Source organism: Lissotriton helveticus, chromosome 10 (genome assembly GCF_964261635.1).
Source record: "Lissotriton helveticus chromosome 10, aLisHel1.1, whole genome shotgun sequence".
Lineage (NCBI taxonomy): Eukaryota > Metazoa > Chordata > Amphibia > Caudata > Salamandridae > Lissotriton > Lissotriton helveticus.
In genome coordinates, this window is record NC_136071.1 from 1,126,488,102 (window position 1) to 1,126,509,801 (window position 21,700).

The 21,700-nt window shown below is 47.2% G+C and overlaps 1 protein-coding gene across 1 annotated transcript in view; it reads left to right on the forward strand.

Moving 5' to 3' along the window:
* TOPAZ1 (testis and ovary specific TOPAZ 1) overlaps positions 1-21,700 on the forward strand; it is a 2,142,665-nt gene that overhangs the window by 1,726,854 nt on the left and 394,111 nt on the right. The window contains exon 16 of the mRNA XM_078663910.1: positions 1,497-1,662. Within this exon, the coding sequence (XP_078520036.1) occupies positions 1,497-1,662 (166 nt within the window). The remainder of the gene's footprint in view (positions 1-1,496; positions 1,663-21,700) is intronic.

Here is a 21,700-nt window from a genome sequence, read left to right on the forward strand (position 1 = left end):
GAGATATATCGTTACACAAGTAGTAACTTGTGCGATTGGAACCTACTTCTATTGCATACATTGTATATGTAACATAGCTTTCCTCCTTTCATGTCTTTTATGGATTTTTGCGCTGTTTTTTTTCTTTATCCTCTTCTTTGTAAAACATACATTATGCCACTGTGCTTCGGCTTTAGGCGGTGGTCATCATGCAGTTTGTAACAACTGATCCGCTTTGCCTTTGGATCTTGTCCAGTATAGATGTCTTCTATGAATAGATGTAAAGTTCTTCTGGAAACACTTTGCTCGCATGTAGAGTAATTGTGTACCACCTGTCATCTCACCCCCAAGACCAGGGTCGGACTGGCTACCGGGCCGTTGTGTGTGCTGCCGAGCTGGGGGCTGTTTTCATTGATAGGGACCTGCGTGTGAAAAACTAAATACATTTTTTTTTTTTCTCTTCAATGCACACGCAGGTCCCCATCAACTAAATAAGCCCCCACCACATAGAAATTGGCCCCCCGCTCGGCAGCACACACAACTGCCCGGTAGCCAGTCCGGCTCTGCCCAAGACACAGAGGAAATAGGAAGAAGGACAAGCAGCAGCCGCGGCTGCGATTGCCCACTGGACTCCCACAACTCCATTCCACTGGGAACAGCAGACCGAATTGTCACCAGTCGCTCCAGCCCATTCACAAGGCTCTCAGGAGCCTGTCCTTCCCAGTGGTACGTCTACTCAGAACTAATTTCCCAATACTCTCTTCTGGCTATTCTCTCCTCAAGGAAAATGGTGCCAAAGCCCTTGATGGATTGCAGCCGTGTTCTTGGAGGGAGGAGGGTAGCAAGGACTGTGTTAAGTGACGCTCTCCCCTCCATTCTGTGGCCCACTAGCCCCTTTGTAGACCAGCGGAATCTCATGACCGGAATCATTTGACCCTCTTGCTTCCTCGGAAAGCTTAACCCTAGAGGGAAAAGCCACCAGTTAGAACTGATTGCCAATAGATTCCAATCATAAGAGGGCAGTAATGTCAGGAAACAACCTTAAGAGCTTGGGGAAAAACGGGAGTCAAACTTCCTTTGATTCCTTCTCAATTGTAAGTGGAAAATGAGAGACTTGAACAGCAACGCAGCTCTGTTTTTAAAACCCATTTTGATTTTCTAGTGAATGCTTTAAATATACTGTGTTCATTTTCTTGCAAGATGAAGAAGAAACATTGTATTTGCTTAGAAATGTTTCTTTTCTGTTTGGAATGATTTATTTCTCAGTCAAGAAGTGTTCAGGATGTATCCGATGTGTAGTGATATTGTAATGTTTATGAATTCATTAAATATACCAGCGCTGGAGAGCTAATGTTACAGTTAAGTAAATGTTTCATTAAATTATGGTACACCGTTTGGCACTATTGTTCAGTCCCATTTTACTTTATAGGCAAGTAATTATTAGCTTTCTGGTAAGGATACAAATTCCCCGATTGTTAAAGTCTGTAATAACCAACTTCTTTATTTTTCTATTCTAGGGAAAGAAGATTATTGACAAGCTACATGATATGCAAATACATTTCACAGTAATGCAAGGACTCGTGGGTGAAGGAAGCGAGGCAACGCGATGCAAAGTGGTCAATGTTGCTACAGAAATTTTAGTTAAAAGTGGAAGTCTAGAGGGAGCAATCAGTGTGCTTAAAGGTAATGTTACCTTAGGGCTACCCATTCCCAGCCATCGAGCTATTATGTGAAAAGCTTTTAGGATAAAATATAGGCTAGCTAGTATGAATGACGTCCTGTTTTGAATGATTACTTAAAAATAATACAAAGTCAATATAGTACGATAAAAAAGTCACTACAATTTCTGCAAAACTAAGAATGCATTCTACGTCTGCTGCCCTCTGTACACGAAATGTCATTAGTCACAGTGGCCCTACTTGATTGACTGCTCTTAAGTGAGTTACAATGTGTGTACGTTTTTATTTAAAACACTTCTATAGAGAAAGCTCTGCAAGATGGAGAAGTTAGCACAGTGCAATGAAGATCTAATTGCCAGTCAAATCGAAACCAAGTGTTTAAAAATTACATTCACAGAACCATCACTAAAATCATAGATTTTTTTCCCAAGAATTTAAAGGTGTTAGCTATTGAAGGATTGATTGTAAAACATGATTTGTGAGGCAGGCCCATCAATCAACCCCCCTTAGTCACATGATTTGTAACTGTAGTACAGTGATGTGCACACATCTCTCCAGTATTGCTCACAATTTCATATGTGTTCTCTCTAAGCAATAGGCAGTGATGCTCCTAATGGTGAAGTCACTGCCCTTAAGTTCTAAATGTGGGTCGAAGGAAAATAAAAAAAAGTAGTTGTGAGAAGGATTCACTTCAACCTCATGCCAGGATTAAAGGACCAATGTCTCAACTCTACAGATTGCAACTAAAAAAGGTTATCATGAGAAATGTATGCCTGACAGAAATCTATTAATGATCTACTAGGTAGCACGTAATGTGAGAGGTTATCATATTTACTTCTTTACATGTATTTACAGAGAGGTTTTGGTCGCAGGCTAAAGACCATTTCAAATTCTGGAGACTCACCTTTTTATAGGACTTCCAGTAATTAGTAGAGACCCTAGAGTCTGTTGCCATTTTTTTGTAATGTAGATGTTTTCAGGAGGTCTCTGGTATGACCTGTGCCTTGTGCAGCGATTAATAATATTAAATTAACTTAACACTGAATCTCTGCTTGAAGATAACACAAAAATAGTCCTAAAACACATGAACCTGAGCAAGTTCAGGGCAGCCACAAGGTTAATTACAAAAGGCCCACTAGCCATAGGTCAGAGAAGGCATGAACTTTGCCTGGCAGAGTTTAAAAATTTTTTTTATTTATTTATTTATTTTGTGTTTTCTATAGCGCGAACATGACCCTGTAAGGGGTATCAGAGCGCTTTACAGAGATGTCTCAATAATAGAACCATTAATAACCATAAATTGCAGAAAACAAAAAAACTCTTTACAACAGTACACTTCGGGGAAGCGTATAACCAATATATCAGAAGCGCATTGAATCACACCACCATATGTGTTACAGATGTACCCTCTCAAATGAGTGAAGAGAGATGCTGGCGTGTGATTGGAACAAATATGGAGAGATTATATCCATAGGTACTGCTGTCAGGACTCATTGTAGAAATTTTTCCATATAGAACAATTTCGCTTCTTTTTTGAATGCTGCGGTGGATGGAATTCTTCTAATGCTAGGGGGGAGAGCGTTCCAAATTCGTGGTGCTGCCCCAGAGAACGCTCGGTCATAAGTTTTTTTTCTTACAAAAACGAGCTGGTTTCAGAAGAAGATTGTCTTTGCTCCTGGTGCCTCCGTTTCCTCCTGACAGCGTGATTTTCTGTGCAAGGTAAACCGGAGTTTTGTGGTGCAATGCATTATGGGCGATGCACACTAACTTGAAGTGAATTCTTGCCTCGAAGGGTAGCCAGTTGAGTACTTTCAGATGGGGGAGATGTGGTCGTACTTTTTTGATCCGGATATCAGTCTTGCGGCTGCATTAAGACATGCTTTCAATGGGGCTGTTGTGACCTTGGGAAGCCCTGCCAGAGTAGTGCACCCGTATTCTATCCTTGAAATGACCAGTGACTGGACTGCAGTTTTCAGATCTGTTTTATTTAGGAATGGTTTTAGTTTCTGCAGGTAGCTTAGGTGGAAACGGGCGTTCTTTGCCATTGTGTTAATGTGTGCAGTCATGTTCAGATTTTTGTCAAGAGTGACTCCCAAGGATTTAGTTGAGTCGACAATCTTCGGGTGCATTTTAGAGCTGTGATAAAGTTGGACCACTCTGTTGACTTGAGTTTACTTTTCTGAGGTGTAATCAGTAAGAATTCAGTTTTTTGCGGGTTTAGCTTCAGGTGATTAAGGGTTAGCCATTGGAGGGTACTCGTAAGGGCTTGGTTCATAGTTTTTATATCTTCTGTTGATGTCACCTTGATATACAGCTGCGTGTCATCAGCGTACATATGGAATGCAATGTTCGCATTTTGTAGTATAGCCGTTAGTGGTTCTACATAATGATTGAAAATCGCCTGGGATAACGTAGAGCCTTGTGGAACTCCAATTGTGTTTCTGGTAGACCCTGACAGGGTTTGGTTGACAATGAATTTTTGAGATCTATTCTCTAGGAAGGAGCTGAACCACTTAAGTACTAAACCATCTAGCCCCATTCTGTTTTTCAACCTATCCAAGATTCTGGCATGATTTACCGTATCGAACGCAGATGATAAGTCCAACAGTATTAGGAGACATGTGTCATTGTGATCGAGAGCTCTTAATGCGTCATCTACTATTTGCAGGATTGCAGTTTCTGTACTATGGTTCGGTCTGAACCCTGATTGGTAATCATTTAGAATATTGAAGTCCGAGATGTGAAGACTCAGTTGTTGCTGGACACATTTTTCCAGAACTTTAGCAAGCATAGGGATGTTAGTAACAGGTCTGAAGTTGTTTGGATCGGAAGGGTTTTCAGTTGGTTTTGTTTTTAGAAGAGGAGTGACTTGCCCAGTTTTTAGGCAGTCTGGGATTTGACCTTGTGATAACGAGGCATTTATGATCTTAGTCCACGATGGGATTAACAAGTGGTTAAGTGAGGACCAGCACTTTGCTGGAAGGGGTCGTTATAATGGTTGTTAGGTTTAGTAGATGAAAAGATCTTTGAAATGTCTAATTAGCTGATTGGCTTAAATCCTGACCATCGTGCGTTGTTTTTTGGATTGTCATCTTCTTGTTGGAATTGTGGTTCATCCGAGTAACCTTTCTCCATTTCCAAGTCTTCCACTGATTTTTTAAGTTCCCTTTCGAGTGCGTTAGCTTTGTTGTTAAAGAAGACTGAGAAATCCTCACTATTTGAGCTTGTTTTGGCGATGATCGGTGCTGATTTGGCAGATTTATTCGACTGTTCTTTGAGTATATCGAATAGTTTCCTAGGTCTGTTTGCAGCATTGTCTAGTTCTTTCTTAAAGAAGTATTTTTTTTGATTTAAGGATGCTTTTGTTATAGGCTTTTCTGTATTGTCTCAGTTGGCCTAAGTTTGATGCGGTAGGGTATTGACGCCATTTACGCTCAGAGAGTCTGAGTGAACGTCTTTCTTCGTTTAGGGAACTATTGAACCATGGATTTTTGTCTTTGTCAGAGATCCTTTTAAGTTTTAGGGGGGCGACCTCCTCGATAATGCTTAAAATTGATTTATTATAGTGCAAAGTGAGGTCATTGACGTCAACGATGTTCTTGGGTGTCCGCAACTCATTTTCACAGCGAGCTGCTATATTTTCCATATTGATTCCTCTAGTGTCTCTGGTCCATTTTTTTGGCTTAACAGCTTGAGGTCGGTTTAGTTTTTCTCAGAGGAATTTCGAATGTAATTATGTGGTGATTGGACCAATCGCATGGTGTGTTCTCAATTGCTTTTTCTTTGGCTATGATCCAGTCTAACGTTGAACCTTTGGAATGGGTGGGGAGATGACATCCCTGGACTAAGGATTGTTCTTCCAGGAAAGTTTTAAAAAGTTTGATTTGATTGTCAGCCTAATCCTCCCAGTGAATATTGAAGTCACCTAGGAATATATCATTTTTGCCGCAGAGAGGCTGCTTAGCTTAGCAAAGAATATCCTCAATGCAAACTTAAGGGATTTCATTGCTCTAAGCTTGTTTTAGGTGACACCTGGTGATACTAATTAGTAGATATTTTCCTCATATTGAATCTAAAAAAAATTCTAGTGCCCCTAGAGTGACTCTGTAAAGGTCTTAACAGTTAAGGGGCAAATGGCACTGGTGTAACCGGTCATGTGACCTTGATTTATTTCCCGTTTTTTGTCACTAAGTGGTGAGACTTCAAACCTCAACCTTTTCAGGCTTTTGCAGAGTGTTTGAGATTGAATAAATTACTGTTCTGCTAATAGAATAGGCTTGTCAGTTTTGCAAAGGGCCATGGACATTGCAGATTTGATAACAACGCAAGTAACGTCCATACACATAGTCCAGAGGAAGATTGAGAAATGGAGGTGCTAGAATTCAGCTGGCCTCGACTCATCAGAACTTAACTGCAGTCTACTTAACCCTCAGTAGCGCTGCGTGAAAGGTACCTCCTCGCAGAAGCTGCCAAACACACTATAGAAAATGCACCTCTTTGGTTTTTTGACATTTTTCTATGCTTCCCTCTTCTGGACATCAACCATCTTCTTGCAATAGGGAAAGATGAATTACTAGTATAGTAGCAGTAGTAGTATGAACTTGTAGTAATTCATTTTTAATTTGAGTCATGCCCCATATGTTCCTCTAAAGTTTGCCTCTTAAAGGACACTTATTTAAAAATCTAATTATGGATTATATTGTTTAATTGAGCCTCAAAATACATATTCATTCATAATTTTCTATCACATTAAATAAGTTCACAAAAACATAATGTCAATTTCATCCTTATCATGGTAACTAGCAATTTATTTTATTTTTAATGTAAAATACACTTACCTCCAAATAGGCTTGTCATATTCCATCATCTTACAGTTTGTATGCTTCAGTTCATATGTTCTAAAAGAAAAATTCAAGATCGATGGAGTTAAAGCTTCTGCGATATTAATCAGAAGATTTATAGCATAATAGAGCATATTTTGCAATGTAAGTGTTTGGTCACTTGTTTAAAGTTTGTAAAAATTCCCTCTATGTACTACTGCTTTATCTTCACAGTTGTGAAAACTGAATTGGTTACTAATTAGGCTTTTATTCATCTAGGATCATTCCCGATTGTACCATATTCTCTTGATCCTACTTCTTCATCCTCGTAGTTGTAAAACAATTGTCCCCAATTTGGCTTTTATTCATCTAGCATCAATCCCTAGTGTGTGTGCCAAATTATCTCTGACACAAATATTACATTCCTCCTACTCGTGTTTCCATGGATGTCACAATACTTGTTCCTAAAACTTATTAAGCCAAAAACACAATATACCAAACTGATAGAGACTCCCTGCTGCAGATTCCTTACTGTAGAATATTCCTCATGGAGTACCTTGCTGCAGATTCCTTACTGTAGAATATTCCTCATGGAGTACCTTGCTGCAGATTCCTTACTGTAGAATATTCCTCTAGAGTCAGACTAAATCAGACATTTTTGAGCAGTCCCCTTGCACTCCAGTAGGTTGCATCATTCGTATCTGCTTGTAGTCGTACCAGCTGGAAGTGACGTATGCGATACCTCTAGGCTCCACCCCAGAACTCTGACCTCAGTTTCTTCTTTTCTGTGCCACATGTACGAATCCGGATCAAGCTCCCCTCAGCCACTTTCTGGCGGATTTCTTTTGGCGTTTTGTCAACGTCTAGTGTCTTTGTCTCGAGATTTTCCCAAAGAAACGCACCTTGTTCCAGCCTTGTGGAGCCAGTCATAAGTGTGTCTGTGGTGCCTGGAGAGGGACCAGCACTCCAGGGAGTGGAGGACCATGAACCACAAGGCCATTCGCATACAGGCCATAAAGGTACTGACTGCTCGCCATGCGACTCCGCGTCACTTCTGGTCCCATTATCGTTTGAGGTCTTGAGACCGCTCCCGTAGGCCCGTGCATTGGTACTCCTCGCTCTCCTGGACTTCTTCAGGTAAGCCCTATAAGAAGTGGTCTAAGAAGTGGAAGCGCTCTCGGACTTTATTGTTGTGCATTACCTTTGTGCACTGATAGGTGGCTCCGATCAGTTCTGCGTCATCCACTTCGTGTTACATGCATAGTGGCTATATAGGCTAAATTTATGTTTCTGCTGACATGCATGTATCATTATATAGAAAAACCAAAGGAAATGATGGACGGAGCGTTGACAATACAAGCACTCACCCCCAGTCAACTGATCTGGGTTTAATCCATCACCGTTCTTTAGCCCACTCTGCCACCCCAGTTCAGACATGGCCATATGCAAATCAGTCTGACCCTGTGCCTCATGGGACATACATAGAGATTAGTAGGCCTAAAGGCCTCACCTTAGTAACCTATCCATATCCTTTTGTAAAAAGGACTAAACTCTAGACAAGAGCCAATCAGCTGTCATCTCCCTCTAGAACCTTCCTGGCAGGAGCCTCAGTCCCTCAGATTTTCTACCGCACGTTGTGCTAAGGGAGTCTCCACCTGAGTTCTACTCAGGTTTGCTTCTAAAGCTTTATTTCTTCAAAAATTGGATTCTTTCTAAGTAAAAGCGATTTATTATGGTTGATACTCATAAGAAGGCTCTTTTTAGAGCCTGTAGTTGTTGTGGTAAAAAAAGGCTCCACATCGATGACCAGCACAAGAAATGCTTATATTGCCTATACCCGGATCATTCATCTAAGGATTGCAAAATATGTAGAACATTTTCCACAAAAACTCTCAAGGACCGAGAAGGACGCCTTCTGCTATGGCTCCAAAGGCTCAAGGACAGAGACAACCTGGATTCTTCTGAAGAAGGTGAGAGCTCTTCAGTTTCCTCTAAACTGTCTCTCAAAAGGCCAAGGGTAACTTCCCCTAGCCCTCAAGACACTCCTCCAAAGAAGACAGCTAAAAAGTCTTCAGAGGTCCTGTCAGCATCAGCGTCTGACAAGGAGGTTCACACCTTCAAAAAACCTGCGCCGTTGTCGACGACGACCTCATCGACAACATCATCGGCGCTCAGTAAGACTGTGTCTCCTGTCTACGTCTCGGCGACGACAGTCTCGACGACGACGGCATCGTCGACGTTAACTTCTTAAATGACGATTACCCCATTGTCGACGGCGAGTACGGGTAAGCACTTGTCGTCGACCATTGTGATTAAAAGGTCATCGTCGATGCCCAAAACGCCGTCGACGGCTGCAGCGCCGACGACAAAGTTAACTCCGGCGACGAAGGCCATGCCGACGAAGACATCGTCGACGAAAACATCATCGTCGACGGGCACACCGTCGACGAAGGCGTCGACGACGATTAAGGCGGCACCGTCGACGAAGACGTCGTCGACGATAAAGATACCGTCCACAGCAACACCGTCGACGAAGACGTCGACGACTATGAAGACGCCGTCAACAGCAGCACCGTCGACGAGCAGTCAACGGCGATAATCCCGTCAACGACAAATGTCCAGAATGAACAGACTGTCGGCAATACATCGTCGACGATCACTCCGTCGACGAGCCAGGTATTGATTGGCTGATTCTGGCTTCCTTTCCACTTCTCAGGTCAGAATCTCGAAAAGGGCAATCACGCCGGACTTAACATCTCCAAGCCGGGAGCAAAGTCTACGCCAGCTCATCTCCTACAAGATGAAGAATCTGATGAGGAGGATATGCTCCAGGCAAACAGCCCTTCGGAGCTGGTGGTGAAATGTCAAAGCTCGGACGAGGAAGTAGTCCAGCAGCATACAGTGGAGACGCACATTACACCCATGGTGTGTTTGCCAGCATCTCTAGTGACTGATTTAAGGTTTCTGATCGAGGACTATTAACAAAGATTCCCAGAATCACCAGCACCTCAACCAGCGGCGACAGTGCCATTGCCATGGCCTCGACGGCCGTCCTTGGTTCTCCAGCAGGAGAGGGTGCACGTGTCTTGTCCTCCATCATCTGATGAAGAAGGAGAGGAATATCAACAAGAGGAGGGCGAACTACGGGATGACCAATCCAATCATGGCGACTATGACGAATATGTCATTGATTCTCCAGCGTCTCCTGTGCCCGCTACTTCAGACTCGCCACCGGTGGATATCGGTTGTTTCCACAATTTGGTTGAGAAAGCGGCAAAGCGCTTCCACATGACAATGGAATCTCAGGAACATGACTGTTTCCTATACGACTTTAAAGAACCGCTTAAAAAAGCGGCGAGATCAATTCCGATAATTGATTATGTATGGGAACAGGGTCTACAGTTGATGCAAACTCTAGCCTCAGTCTCGCCAGTAGTTCCAAGACTGGATAAGAAATACAAGGCCCCACCGTCAGCAGCGGCCTGCCTCACAGGACACCCTAAACCTGATTCGGTGGTCACTCAGGCGGCTCAAAAAAATTCAGGAAATCCCTCATCCCCTTTGACAGCGCCACCGTACAAGGAGGGGAGGAAGCTAGACAATATAGGAAAGCGTTTTTCTACAATGTCAGCAATGACGGTGAAGGCAGTAAAAACACTGGTGCTTCTAGGATGATACAATAGGCAGCTATGGGCGGATATTGCACCGTATTTATCTGAGTTACCAGACGCCTCAAAAGAGGAAGGACAATCTATCCTTTTGGAGGGTCAGACGTCAGCGTCGGAAATAGACTGCGCTATGGACGTAGCGATGAGTGGATTCCGGCAGCTGGCCGGGGCAGCCGTTTTACGGAGGCAAGGATGGCTCAAGGCAACCTCATTTAGACAGGAGGTAAAGTCTAAGGTCCTAGATATGCCTTATGATGGCCAACATCTGTTTGGAGCTAAGATCGACGAAGCTCTACAAACTATTAAGAAAGATACGGACACGGCAAGAGCGCTGGGTACGCTCTAATATAAGAACCAGTCCTTTCGAGGGAACAGAGGACGAGGACAACCCTCATACAGAGGTGGTTTTCAGAGCAGATCATCATATTCTTCCAACCAGGGTAGAACCCAATATCAGAATCGCCAGCAACAACAGAGCCGACAATCATCATACGGCAAGACAGCCTTTAGAGGTAAAAATCAAAGAAGGAACAATGGCGGAAGCCAATGACCTATTCATCCAGCCAGTCCAAACCCCATCTACTCCTTAAAAGATTGGAGGAAAATTAACACATTTTCGCAGGAATTCGAAAAGAATAACCACGGACCGGTGGGTCCTTCAATTGATTCAATTTGGCCATTCCATGGAATTCGAAAGTATCCCTCCGACAACTCCTCCCCGCCCAATGCAACACAAAAACCTACGATTGCTTCTGCAAGAACTCTCAAATATGCTCAGGAAAGGAGCGATAGAGTACCATCGTCTCAGAAGGGGAAGGGATTTTACACCCGCTTCCTTCTCATTCAGAAGAAGGAAAAGAAATGGAGGCCCATTCTAGACCTCAGGGCGTTGAACAAGTTCTTAAAGAAGCAGTCGTTCCGCATGGCCACCATACAGGAGATCTTGAACCTCCTAGAAGAAGGGGATTTCATGACGTCACTGGACTTACAGGACGCATACTTTCATGTTCCAGTCCACAAAAATCACAAAACGTACCTGAGATTTGCAGTTGCGGGCAGGCACTTCCAATTCCGTGTCCTACCTTTTGGCCTCAAATTTGCGCCCGCATCTTCACCAAGTGTCTCTCCCCGGTGGCAGCTTTCCTCAGGCAGCATGGTCACCAAGTCTTCCCATATTTGGACGACTGGATGGTGAAGGCACCATCCTTTGCAGGCGCCTCCAAATCCTCCAACGCCTGTCTCAATCTCTTCAGTCACTTGGGTCTTACAATCAACCAATAAAAGTCCACTTTTCAACTGTTGGACCCGGCCTCGTGGCGTGGTCCTACCCCTCCCGCATGGCGGGCCCGGGACGACATCAGCCCTCCATCGACCCGCTGTTGCCCCCCCTGGCACTACCCTCCACGAACTCTCGACGAGAGCAGCCACCGTGGCAACCCACGGCTCTCCCCCCTGGAACCCGGCGAACCCTACTCGCCCCACCGCTGCAGGTCCGGCTACTACTCCGGACCACCAATTCAGGCCCGACTCCATCTTGGGCCCATCACGTCCCGAGCACGTGGCCTCAGCCCGACCCCGGCCACGGCCCCAGCGAAGCCCCGACATCGAGGCACCAAGATCCACCCAGGTGGTAGAGTGGCCACTCGACGGATCTAAGAGGAGGGGAATTTCGATGGCCCTCCAGCCGTCCCCGGACGCCTGGTATCGATCGCCCTTCGGCCTCCCTGGGCGCTGGCTCCACCCCCCTGCTGGGTGTCTGGACACCCTCATCCCGGCCCCTCTGGCCCCCAGGCGCGAGGGTCCGGACATCAAAGGACTCCAGTCCTATATCTGGGCTAGCCCTGGATTAGGACGGCAGTTGTATCCTGGAGTCGAGAGCCCTGCTGACGCTGTCACGGCTGACCCCGAGAAGAACTCACTACCTTGAACGCTGAAACCATCTTGGAGTCCTGCTGGCGCTGCCGCGGCCCAACCTCGCTGAAACCACCTTTGGAGTCCTGCTGGCGCTGCCGCGGCCCAACCTCGCTGAAACCACCTTTGGAGTCCTGCTGGCGCTGCCGCGGCCCAACCTCGCTCAAACCACCTTTGGAGTCCTGCTGGCGCTGCCGCGGCCCAACCTCGCTGAAACCACCTTTGGAGTCCTGCTGGCGCTGCCGCGGCCCAACCTCGCTCAAACCACCTTTGGAGTCCTGCTGGCGCTGCCGCGGCCCAACCTCGCTAAAACCATCTTCGGAGCCTGCTGGCGCTGCCTATCCTCGCTGAAACTATCTTTGGAGCCTGCTAGCGCTGCCGCGGTCCATCTTCGCTGAAACCATATTTGAAGCCTGCTGGCGCTGCCACGGCCCGACCTTGCGGAACCCCCCAGCTCGAGGATTGAGAGATGTGCGGAGGGTATCCCTGTACCCATCCGGTACTGAGACTGTCCCGCTACCCCCTGTTACCGAGACTTTACGAATCCCTCGATCCGCTTGTACATATTGCCGAAGATAATCAACCTTTTATTACTGATAAAGCCTAAGAAACTATCCTCTTGTGTGGTGTCCATTTGTAGTGGTGTGATTACTCTGCTGTTACGATTATAGGAGAGGAACCTCACCCAGGAGGCCTCTTGACAACGCTCTGCCACTTCCCGAAGGAGGGCTGGACCTAGGGGTGGTCAGTCAGACATCTTCTGCCTCCCCCGGGATCGCCTTTCTAACATCAACCTTCTTGCATGATCATCTTTCTTGGAGCAACTCTGAACACAGGTTCTGCAAAGGCGTTTCCATCCCAGGAACGAAAACGCAGGCTCCTTTCTCTAGCCTCAACAGTAGCCTCGAAGAAAACATTGACAGTTCGTATCTTCAAATCCCTTTTGGGGATGATGTCATCGTGCATCTTGCCCATACCACATGGCCGGCTATGGATGCGTCCCCTACAAGAGGCTTTGTCCAGACAATGGACACAATGCGCAGGGTCGTTCGACGACCGCATAACTATTACAGTGCGGATCATGAAGGCATTGCAATGGTGGATGACATCAAAAAACCTCTCGCGGGGACTAACATTCCTTCTTCCCGCAGCTCCTCATATAATCACAACGGACGCTTCCTTGGAGGTTTGGGGAGCGGTCCTTCAAGAACTGCAGATAAGTGGCAAATGGTCAGAGTTGGAAAAACATCTCCACATCAACCTACTCGAGCTGAGGGCAGTGTTCCTGGCCCTACAGTCATTCTTGCCAAAAGGTCTACCGCTTACCAAACAGAGTATCTGCAGATGGATCTCTTCAGCGATTACCTTCTGTCATGACCGAACTGGACAGCCATTACGGTCTAAAGTCAGAGCTCATTCTACAAGAGCTATGTCTACATCTATGGCACTCTTTGCTGGGGTGCCACTCGTGGACCTTTGCAGGGCGGCAACATGGAAGTCGCCGCATACCTTCACTAGGCATTACTGCCTGGACACAGAGCAGATGAGGTGTGAGAAGTTGGCCTGATATGCAGTGCTCACTATTCTAGTGATCACTGTATATCAGTCCAAACAACCCTTATTGATGATTGGTTGTAAGTCAACCTTATAGACCAGCTATCCTAGTAGCATGGATACGAGCAGTCTAAGGCTAAGACTCTAGAGGGCGTGTTAAGCCAGCTGTTTTACCATCACATTACCCCTTCAACACCCAGTGAAAGGACACCACACAAGTGTTATGAAAATAAACAGTGTATTTATTAGAATCACAACAGCCCTGTACTCTTTATGAGGACAGGGTGCTAGGCACACAACAAAACTCTTACGAAAATACTTAAGTTAGCACAGTATATACAAATGCCCGAGGGGCACGGAAAACCATATACTCTAAAAGTGGAATGCGAAATTACTAGCAGGTAAGTACAGTACTAATAGGCTTTGGAATCGCTAGGACTTGACTATGGAATCGTTAGATTACTTCTAGGAGGCCTAGGGGACTCGGGTGCAGAGTGTGCACTCTCACGCGGGATGCGGGGCAAAGTCTATGGAAGCTAGTAATGTTAAAGTTAGTGTTCACGGGCGAACCCGACCTGGTAGGGAGAAAACGACAGTGGATCCTGACCCTTGGATAGTGAGGCTATGCTGGGGCACCGAAATGCCGAAGTTACCTAGCCATGGGGCTGCAGCTGCATAGGTCTCAAAAGACGTCGGGAATCCTCGTTGCCGGACCAGGAGCCTGGAAGAAAGATGCTGGCAGGCGACCAGTGAAGATAGTTCGAGTTGATCCAAGCCTGGATCTGGAAGATGGATGACACCTGAAAGCAGAGGGGACCAAGTTCGTGACTACTAGCCAGTAGTCAGTGGGCACCAGGAGGGCACCGGATGGTAGTCACCTCGACTAGGTGAGTGGGCGACGCTGGCTCTGCAGATCTCACGGACCAGGAGGCGTTGTCGGCGACCAGGATGGAGAGGCGAGCTGTCCCACGATGGATGAAGCTGTCGGCGTCGAAGTTACCCAGGATTGGGCAACAAGCCTTGGCTAATTCAAGCCCACGCGGTGGACTCAAAATGGCGTCTTGAGTGGACCAGGAGGGTCCGGGGTGCTCCTCTTCGGGAAGGGAGCAAGGGCCAGTCTGGAGCAACCAGACCAGCAGCAGTGATGTCGTCGGGCGTCGTTCAGAAGGCCACAAGCCAGCGGGCTAGTAGCCAAACAACGCGGTGAGCAGCAAAAAGCAGAAGGGCCCCACGCCGATCGTGGAGATGCTGGGGGGCTGCTCTTCGGTGCTGGAGCTGCTCAGGGTCGGGGCTTCTCGGACCCCAAAGCACTCACCAGGAAATTACTCGGCGGGCTTGCTGTGCAGAAGTCGTGCAGTCTTGGCAATAGTCGGTCCCTTGAGGTCTCGTCGCACTCAAGGTTCTCAGCTGGGCTGTAGAGGTGAGTAGAGGTCGGAGGTGCCAGGGAAGCCGGGTCTTGTCGAGCTGGGCAGTCGGATTCCGGAGGAAGGACTTACAGCAGACCGCAGTGTTCTTGCGATGGTGCCTGCGGATGCAGGGTGACTACTCCTTAGCCACAAGGGAGAATCTTGAAGAAGAAATCTTGAAGTCCTTTCGTAGAAAGTCGTGTCTTGATTCCAAAGATGATCTGATTTGGAAGGGGGCCAGTCCCTACCTTTATCTGGGAAAAGGGGGCTGGCACGCGACTAGGTCCTGCCCTATGGGTGGGACCAGGAGGGGGGTGGTTACACCCACTTCCTTGGCGGGCTTTTCCCCAGCTCAGGGTCTGGAGTGTCCCTGGAACTGGTTCAAGCCGGCCTATGCATAGTGAGCACCGGGGTGCCACTTGCAGTCACCTTCCTCTGAAGCCCTGCCTACCTAGGATACACAAAATCCTGTCTGGGACGGTGCTGGCACCGCCCCTGGCAGGAAACCCTTTGTCCTTATCTCCTGCTCTGGGAGGACTCCCAGCAGCAGGAGGGCAGACTTGTGTCTCGGTGGCAGCATCCATTTTGTGGAGCTGAGGCTCTGTTGGACTTTAACCGGGGTTAGGGGTTACATACATGTCGTGTCCCTCTAGAAGGGTGGAATGCTAACCCCGTCGCCAGAATTGGCGAGGGGTTAGTATTCCAATTCGTATGACACCTTACTCGACATGTTTTGATAAAGCGATACCAGAGTTGGCATATAGCCGCGAGGATTATAATGCACTTAAGAGTATATGGTATGCGATATCATGGAAACGGCTAAGGGATAGATCCCGAAAGCCGCAGACAGGCTCAGCTCATGCCAGAGCACCATCTCACACGATTCCAAGCACTCTGCCTTCAGGATTGTTAAGGCCTGCCATAGGAGTGACTGATAGGAGATCTGTGTGTCCATTTTAGGGTTAGATATAGGTATACTATATCTAAAGCAAAGGGTGAGTACACCACCTTGCCCCAGCTGTCGTGCAGCCAGTTGTGTCAGTTTAGTTAGTCAATCCAGGGGTGGCACAATACATGCTTCAGCCCCTGGGAGACTTCTGGGTGCACCTCAGCCCTGGGTACAGGGACTTGGAGAGGGCCCAGTGCCAATTCAGTACCTGAGTACAATTTGGATAGAGAGAACAGCTAGGCTGTGGGTCTGATTAGCAGGCCCACAGCCAGGGAAAGTCGTAAACCAGTGCAGCAAAAAAGCAAAAATCTGGGTGATCATAGGATTGCAGACCCTACTCTCCTACATGACCCCCCCCCCAAACTTTGGGACAATAAACTAACCTTGACCAGGTGAGTCTTCTTGCTCTAAGTGGAAATACCTGGAGAGCCCATCAGCATTGCTGTGATCAGTACCAGGTCTATGCTCCACTGTAAAATCCATCCCCTGTAGGGAAATGGACCACCTAAGCAGTTTGGGGTTTTCACCCTTCATCTGATTTAGCCACAAGAGGGGCTTATGGTCGGTCTGAATGGTGAAGTGAGTGCCAAACAAGTAGGCTCTCAGCTTCTTCAGGGCCCAAACCACAGCAAAGGCCTCCCTCTCAATAGCTGACCAATTTTTCTCTCTGGGTGTCAACCTCCTACTAATGAAAGCAATAGGCTGATCATTACCATCAAAATTCAGTTGAGACAGAACAGCCCCCACACCCAACTCAGAAGCATCTGTTTGGACAATGAATGGCTTGGAGTAATCTGGACTCTTTAGGATAGGTGCTGTGCACATGGCCTGCTTTAGGTCATTGAATGCTTTCTGACAGCTTGCTGTCCACTGAACTTTCTTTGGCATCTTTTTGCTTGTCAGGTCATTAAGAGGGGTCACTATGGACCCATAATTTCTGACAAACTTCCTATAGTACCCAGTCAGGCCCAAGAAAGCTCGAACTTGAGTCTGGGTGATTGGAGGAGTCCAGTCCTTGATGGCCTGTATCTTACTCTCCAGTGGCTGAACCTGGCCTCCACCTACAAGGTGGCCCAGGTATACAACCTGTGTCTGCCCTATCTGGCACTTTGTGGCCTTGATAGTGAGGCCTGCCTTTTGCAGGGCCTCTAACACTTTCCTCAGGTGGACCAGGTGATCCTCCCAGGTGGAGCTAAAGACAGCAATATCATCAAGATATGCTGCACAGAAGTCATCCAGCCCAGTGAGGACTTGATTCACCAACCTTTGGAAGGTGGCAGGTGCATTTTTCAAACCAAAGGGCATTACCACAAACTGATAATGCCCACCAGGGGTAGAAAATGCTGTCTTAGGCTTGGCCTCCTCAGCTAACCTGATTTGCCAATACCCAGCTGTCAAATCAAATGTACTTAAGAATTTGGCAGAAGCCAATTTATCTATAAGTTCATCTGCTCCTGGAATTGGGTGGGCATCGGTCTTAGTGACTGCATTGAGGCCTCTGTAGTCTACGCAAAACCTCATCTCTCTCTTACCACCCTGGGTGTGAGGCTTTGGCACTAGAACTACTGGGCTAGCCCAAGGGCTATCTGAGGGCTCAATGACTCCCAGCTCCAACATTTTCTGCACTTCTGTTTTGATGCAGTCTCTAACATGATCAGGCTGTCTGTAGATTTTACTCTTGACAGGCAGACTGTCCCCAGTGTCAACATCATGGGTACACCAATCAGTTTGGCTGGGTGTCAGAGAGAACATATGTCTGAAGGATTGCAGAACTTGCCTGCAATCCTGTTGCTGATGTTCAGTGAGGCTGCCACAAAAGACAACACCATCAACTGATCCATCATCAGGATTCTGAGTGAGCAGGTCTGGGAGAGGGTCACTCTCTTCCTCCTGTCCCTCATCTGTGGCCATGAGCAAGCTCATGCCCTTCCTGTCAACATATGCCTTGAGCCTGTTAACATGGAGCACTCTGAGAGGACTCTTGGGAGTTCCAAGGTCCACCAAGTAGGTAACCTCTCCCTTTTGCTCAATGATGGTGTGGGGCCCAGACCATTTGTCTTTCAGAGCTGCTGGGGCCACTGGCTCCAGCACCCACACCTTCTGTCCTGGCTGGTACACAGTCAGAACAGCCTTTTGGTCATGCCAAGCTTTTTGAAGTTCTTGGCTGGCCTCAAGGTTTTTAGATGCCTTTTCCATATACTCAGCCATCCTGGAGCGGAGACCAAGTACATAGTCCACTATGTTGGTTGCAGGCTTTTTGAGAGGTCTCTCCCATCCTTCCTTCACCAAACACAGGGGTCCTCTTACAGGATGCCCATACAGAAGCTCAAAAGGGCTGTAGCCAACCCCCTTCTGTGGGACCTCTCTGTAAGCAAACAAGAGGCAGGGGATCAGGACATCCCATCTTCTCCTAAGAGTTTCAGGTAGTCCATGAATCATCCCTTTCAGGGTCCTGTTGAATCTCTCAACAAGCCCATTGCATTGTGGGTGGTAGGGTGTGGTGAACTTGTAGTTCACACCACACTCCTTCCACATTGCAGTCAGATATCCTGACATGAAGTTTGTACCTCTGTCAGAAACGACCTCCTTAGGGAAACCCACTCTGGAGAACACTCCAACTAGGGCTCTTGCCACTACAGGTGCTGTAGTGGTCCTAAGGGGAATAGCTTCAGGATACCTGGTGGCATGATCCACCACCACCAGTATAAACTTGTGCCCTGATGCTGTCTGGGGTTCCATTGGACCAACAATGTCAATCCCCACTCTTTCAAAGGGAACCCCCACCACAGGTAGTGGTATGAGGGGGGCCTTTGTTGTGCCACCTGACTTACCACTGGCTTGGCAAGTGACACAGGAGCGACAAAACTCCTTGGTATTCTCATTCATGTGGGGCCAGTGAAAGTGTGAGACAAGCCTGTCCCAAGTCTTTGTCTGGCCTAAGTGACCTGCAAGGGGAATCTCATGGGCCAAGGTGAGAAGGAAACCTCTCAGAGACAAGGGGATAACCAGCCTCCTGGTTGCACCAGGCTTGGGGTCTCTTGACTCAGAGTACAGGAGTCCATCTTCCCAGTATACCCTGTGGGCACCTGTGGCATTCCCTGCAGCCTCAGCAGCAGCCTGCTGTCTGAGGGGTTCAAGGGAAGGGCAGTCTAACTGTGCCTTCCCCAGGTCTGCTCTGGAGGGTCCCCCTGAGCCCAGAAACTCAACTTGATCAAGTTCAAGCTCTTTAGGCTCAGTTTCCCTCAGTTCTCTCAGATCAGCCTCCTCAGAGACTTGATCCTCAACCTGGGGCAAGGGGGAAGGCAAAGCCTTAACCCTACTGCTCTTCTTCTTGGGAGGTGTCTGGTCCATAATTTCAGGATCCAGCACCTGTTCAGTGGGGCATCTTCTGGCCTGTGACCTAGTCACAGCAAGCACATGTGCTGGCAAGCCTAACATTTCGATGTGTTTCCTCTGCTCCACTTCTGACCATTGTGATGACTCCAAATCATTGCCCAACAAACAATCAACTGGGAGGTCTGAACTGACTACAACTTTCTTTTGTCCCTTCACTCCACCCCAGGAGAAAGCCACAATTGCCACACTATGACTAGTAGTGACATTGCTGGCATTGGTCACCAGGAAATCAGTACCTGGCATGATCTGTCCAGGGTCCACAAAGTTAGGTGTCACCATGGTGACACTGGCACAAGTGTCCCTATAGGCCTGAGCCATTTTGCCATTTATCAAAGGTGTGTGCCTGTATTTGCCCAAAGTATTGGGACTTATCTCAGGGGACATATCCATATCCCCTGTACAGACAAGGACAGCCTGAGTGAGTGTGCCAACTAAGTTGTCAGACCCCTCAGTACCCAAGGTTAACCCAACTAATGCCTTGGGAGGTACACTACCACTACTGACTGTACTAGGGGGTGCAGTTGCCTTAGGGGCTGTAGTGGCAGGAGTTTGTCCTCCTCTTTTGGTGCACTCACTAAACCAGTGAGATTTACTTTTGCAGTACTGGCACCACCTTTTTGACTGGCCTTCTTGAGTCTTCTTCTTCTGGGAAGCCTGACCCCCACCCTCTTTGGTTTGTTGGGGACCTGGTGAAGACTTCTGGTCATTTTGTTCATTCTTAACATTACCCTTCTGGTCTGCTTTCTTCTGACCACCCTGGTTCTGGTTCTGGTTCTGGTTCTGCTTGATCCTTGTCCTGACCCACTTGTCTGCCTTCTTTCCCAATTCTTGGGGAGAGGTCAGATCTGAATCAACAAGGTGCTGGTGCAACAACTGGTTCTGACAATTGTTTAAAATTTGTTCTCTCATCATTAGATTATACAATCCTGTGTAATCTGTAACCTTGCTACCCAGCAACCAGCCCTCCAAAGCCTTAGTGGCACAATCCACAAAGTCAGACCAGTCCTGAGACTGAGTTTTCTGGGTGTCTCTGAACAGCAACCTGTACTGCTCAGTGGTTAAACCAAACCCATCAACCAGTGCATTTTTCAGGACCTGGTAATCATTAGCATCCTCTACTCTTGTAGTGAGGAGCTTATCTCTACCTTTACCATCAAAGGAGAGCCACAGTATAGCTGCCCACTGACTTCGGGGAATGCACTGCACAGTGCAGGCCCTCTCCAAAGCAGCCATCCATTTCTGGATATCATCCCCTTGCTTAAAGGGGGGCACTATTTTAGTCAGGTGTTTAGTATCTAAACCCTTCTCTCTATCTCTTGGGAGAATGCTGCCACCAGTGGGAGCTAGCCCACTCATCTGCTGCTCTCTAGCAAAGGCAAGCTTCTCTTTGGCCAGGGCAAGTTCTTCCCTTTCAATCCTCAGTTCAGCTTGTCCCATCCTAGCTTCATGCTCCATTCTCTGAGGGGAAGTAAATCTCCTCTGTGGAGGATTCCTTCTCCTCTGGGAAGAGGCATTAAGAGTGCAGAGATCTATTGGAGTCCCTAGAAAGAGATCTATCTCTCCTAACTCCAAGGTTAGGCCCACTTCGGGTTAGTACTGGGGGTCCCCCAGATCCTAGCCCAAGTAAGTCTAAGTTGGCCCTGGTTAGCCTTCTGACTATCTCAAGACCTTTGTCTACCTCATCCCCAGAGAGTTCCTCTTGATCCTCCTCCTCAACTGCAGTAGCAGTGTTGGGGAGGTCTGGATCCCCAGAGGTTCCCTCTAAGGCTGGCATATTCTCATGCAACTGAGAAATCTTTCTGGCATCATATGTCTCTAAGAGACCTATCAGAAAGGGAATGGTGGGGTTAGACCCCTGCTTCAGTTTCCTGGAGGTACAGACTTGTCTCATCTCCTGGAAACTGAGAGCTGCATATCTTGAAGTGACCTGTGGAGGGTCAACACTGACCAGGGGAGTCTCAGTAGATTCTCCCTGGGTAGACATGCTTTTCTAGTGAGGTGTAAGTGGTGCACTTACCTACACTATATGTTTGCCTACTGATCCCTTGCTAGAGTTGTAGTTTAGGGTGTGCTAGGCCCTAGGAGCTACAACAGCTGGTTCAGTAGAACTCAGAGTATTCTAAGCTAAGCTATATGTACCTTTAGTACTTATGTGATCTTTCACAAGATATTCTTAGGATATGTGTGGTAAAACAACAGCAAGCTCAAATCCCAACCGCTGCTCACCAATGTGAGAAGTTGGCCTGATGTGCAGTGCTCACTATTCTAGTGATCACTATATATCAGTCCAAACAACCCTTATTGATGATTGGTTGTAAGTCAACCTTATAGACCAGCT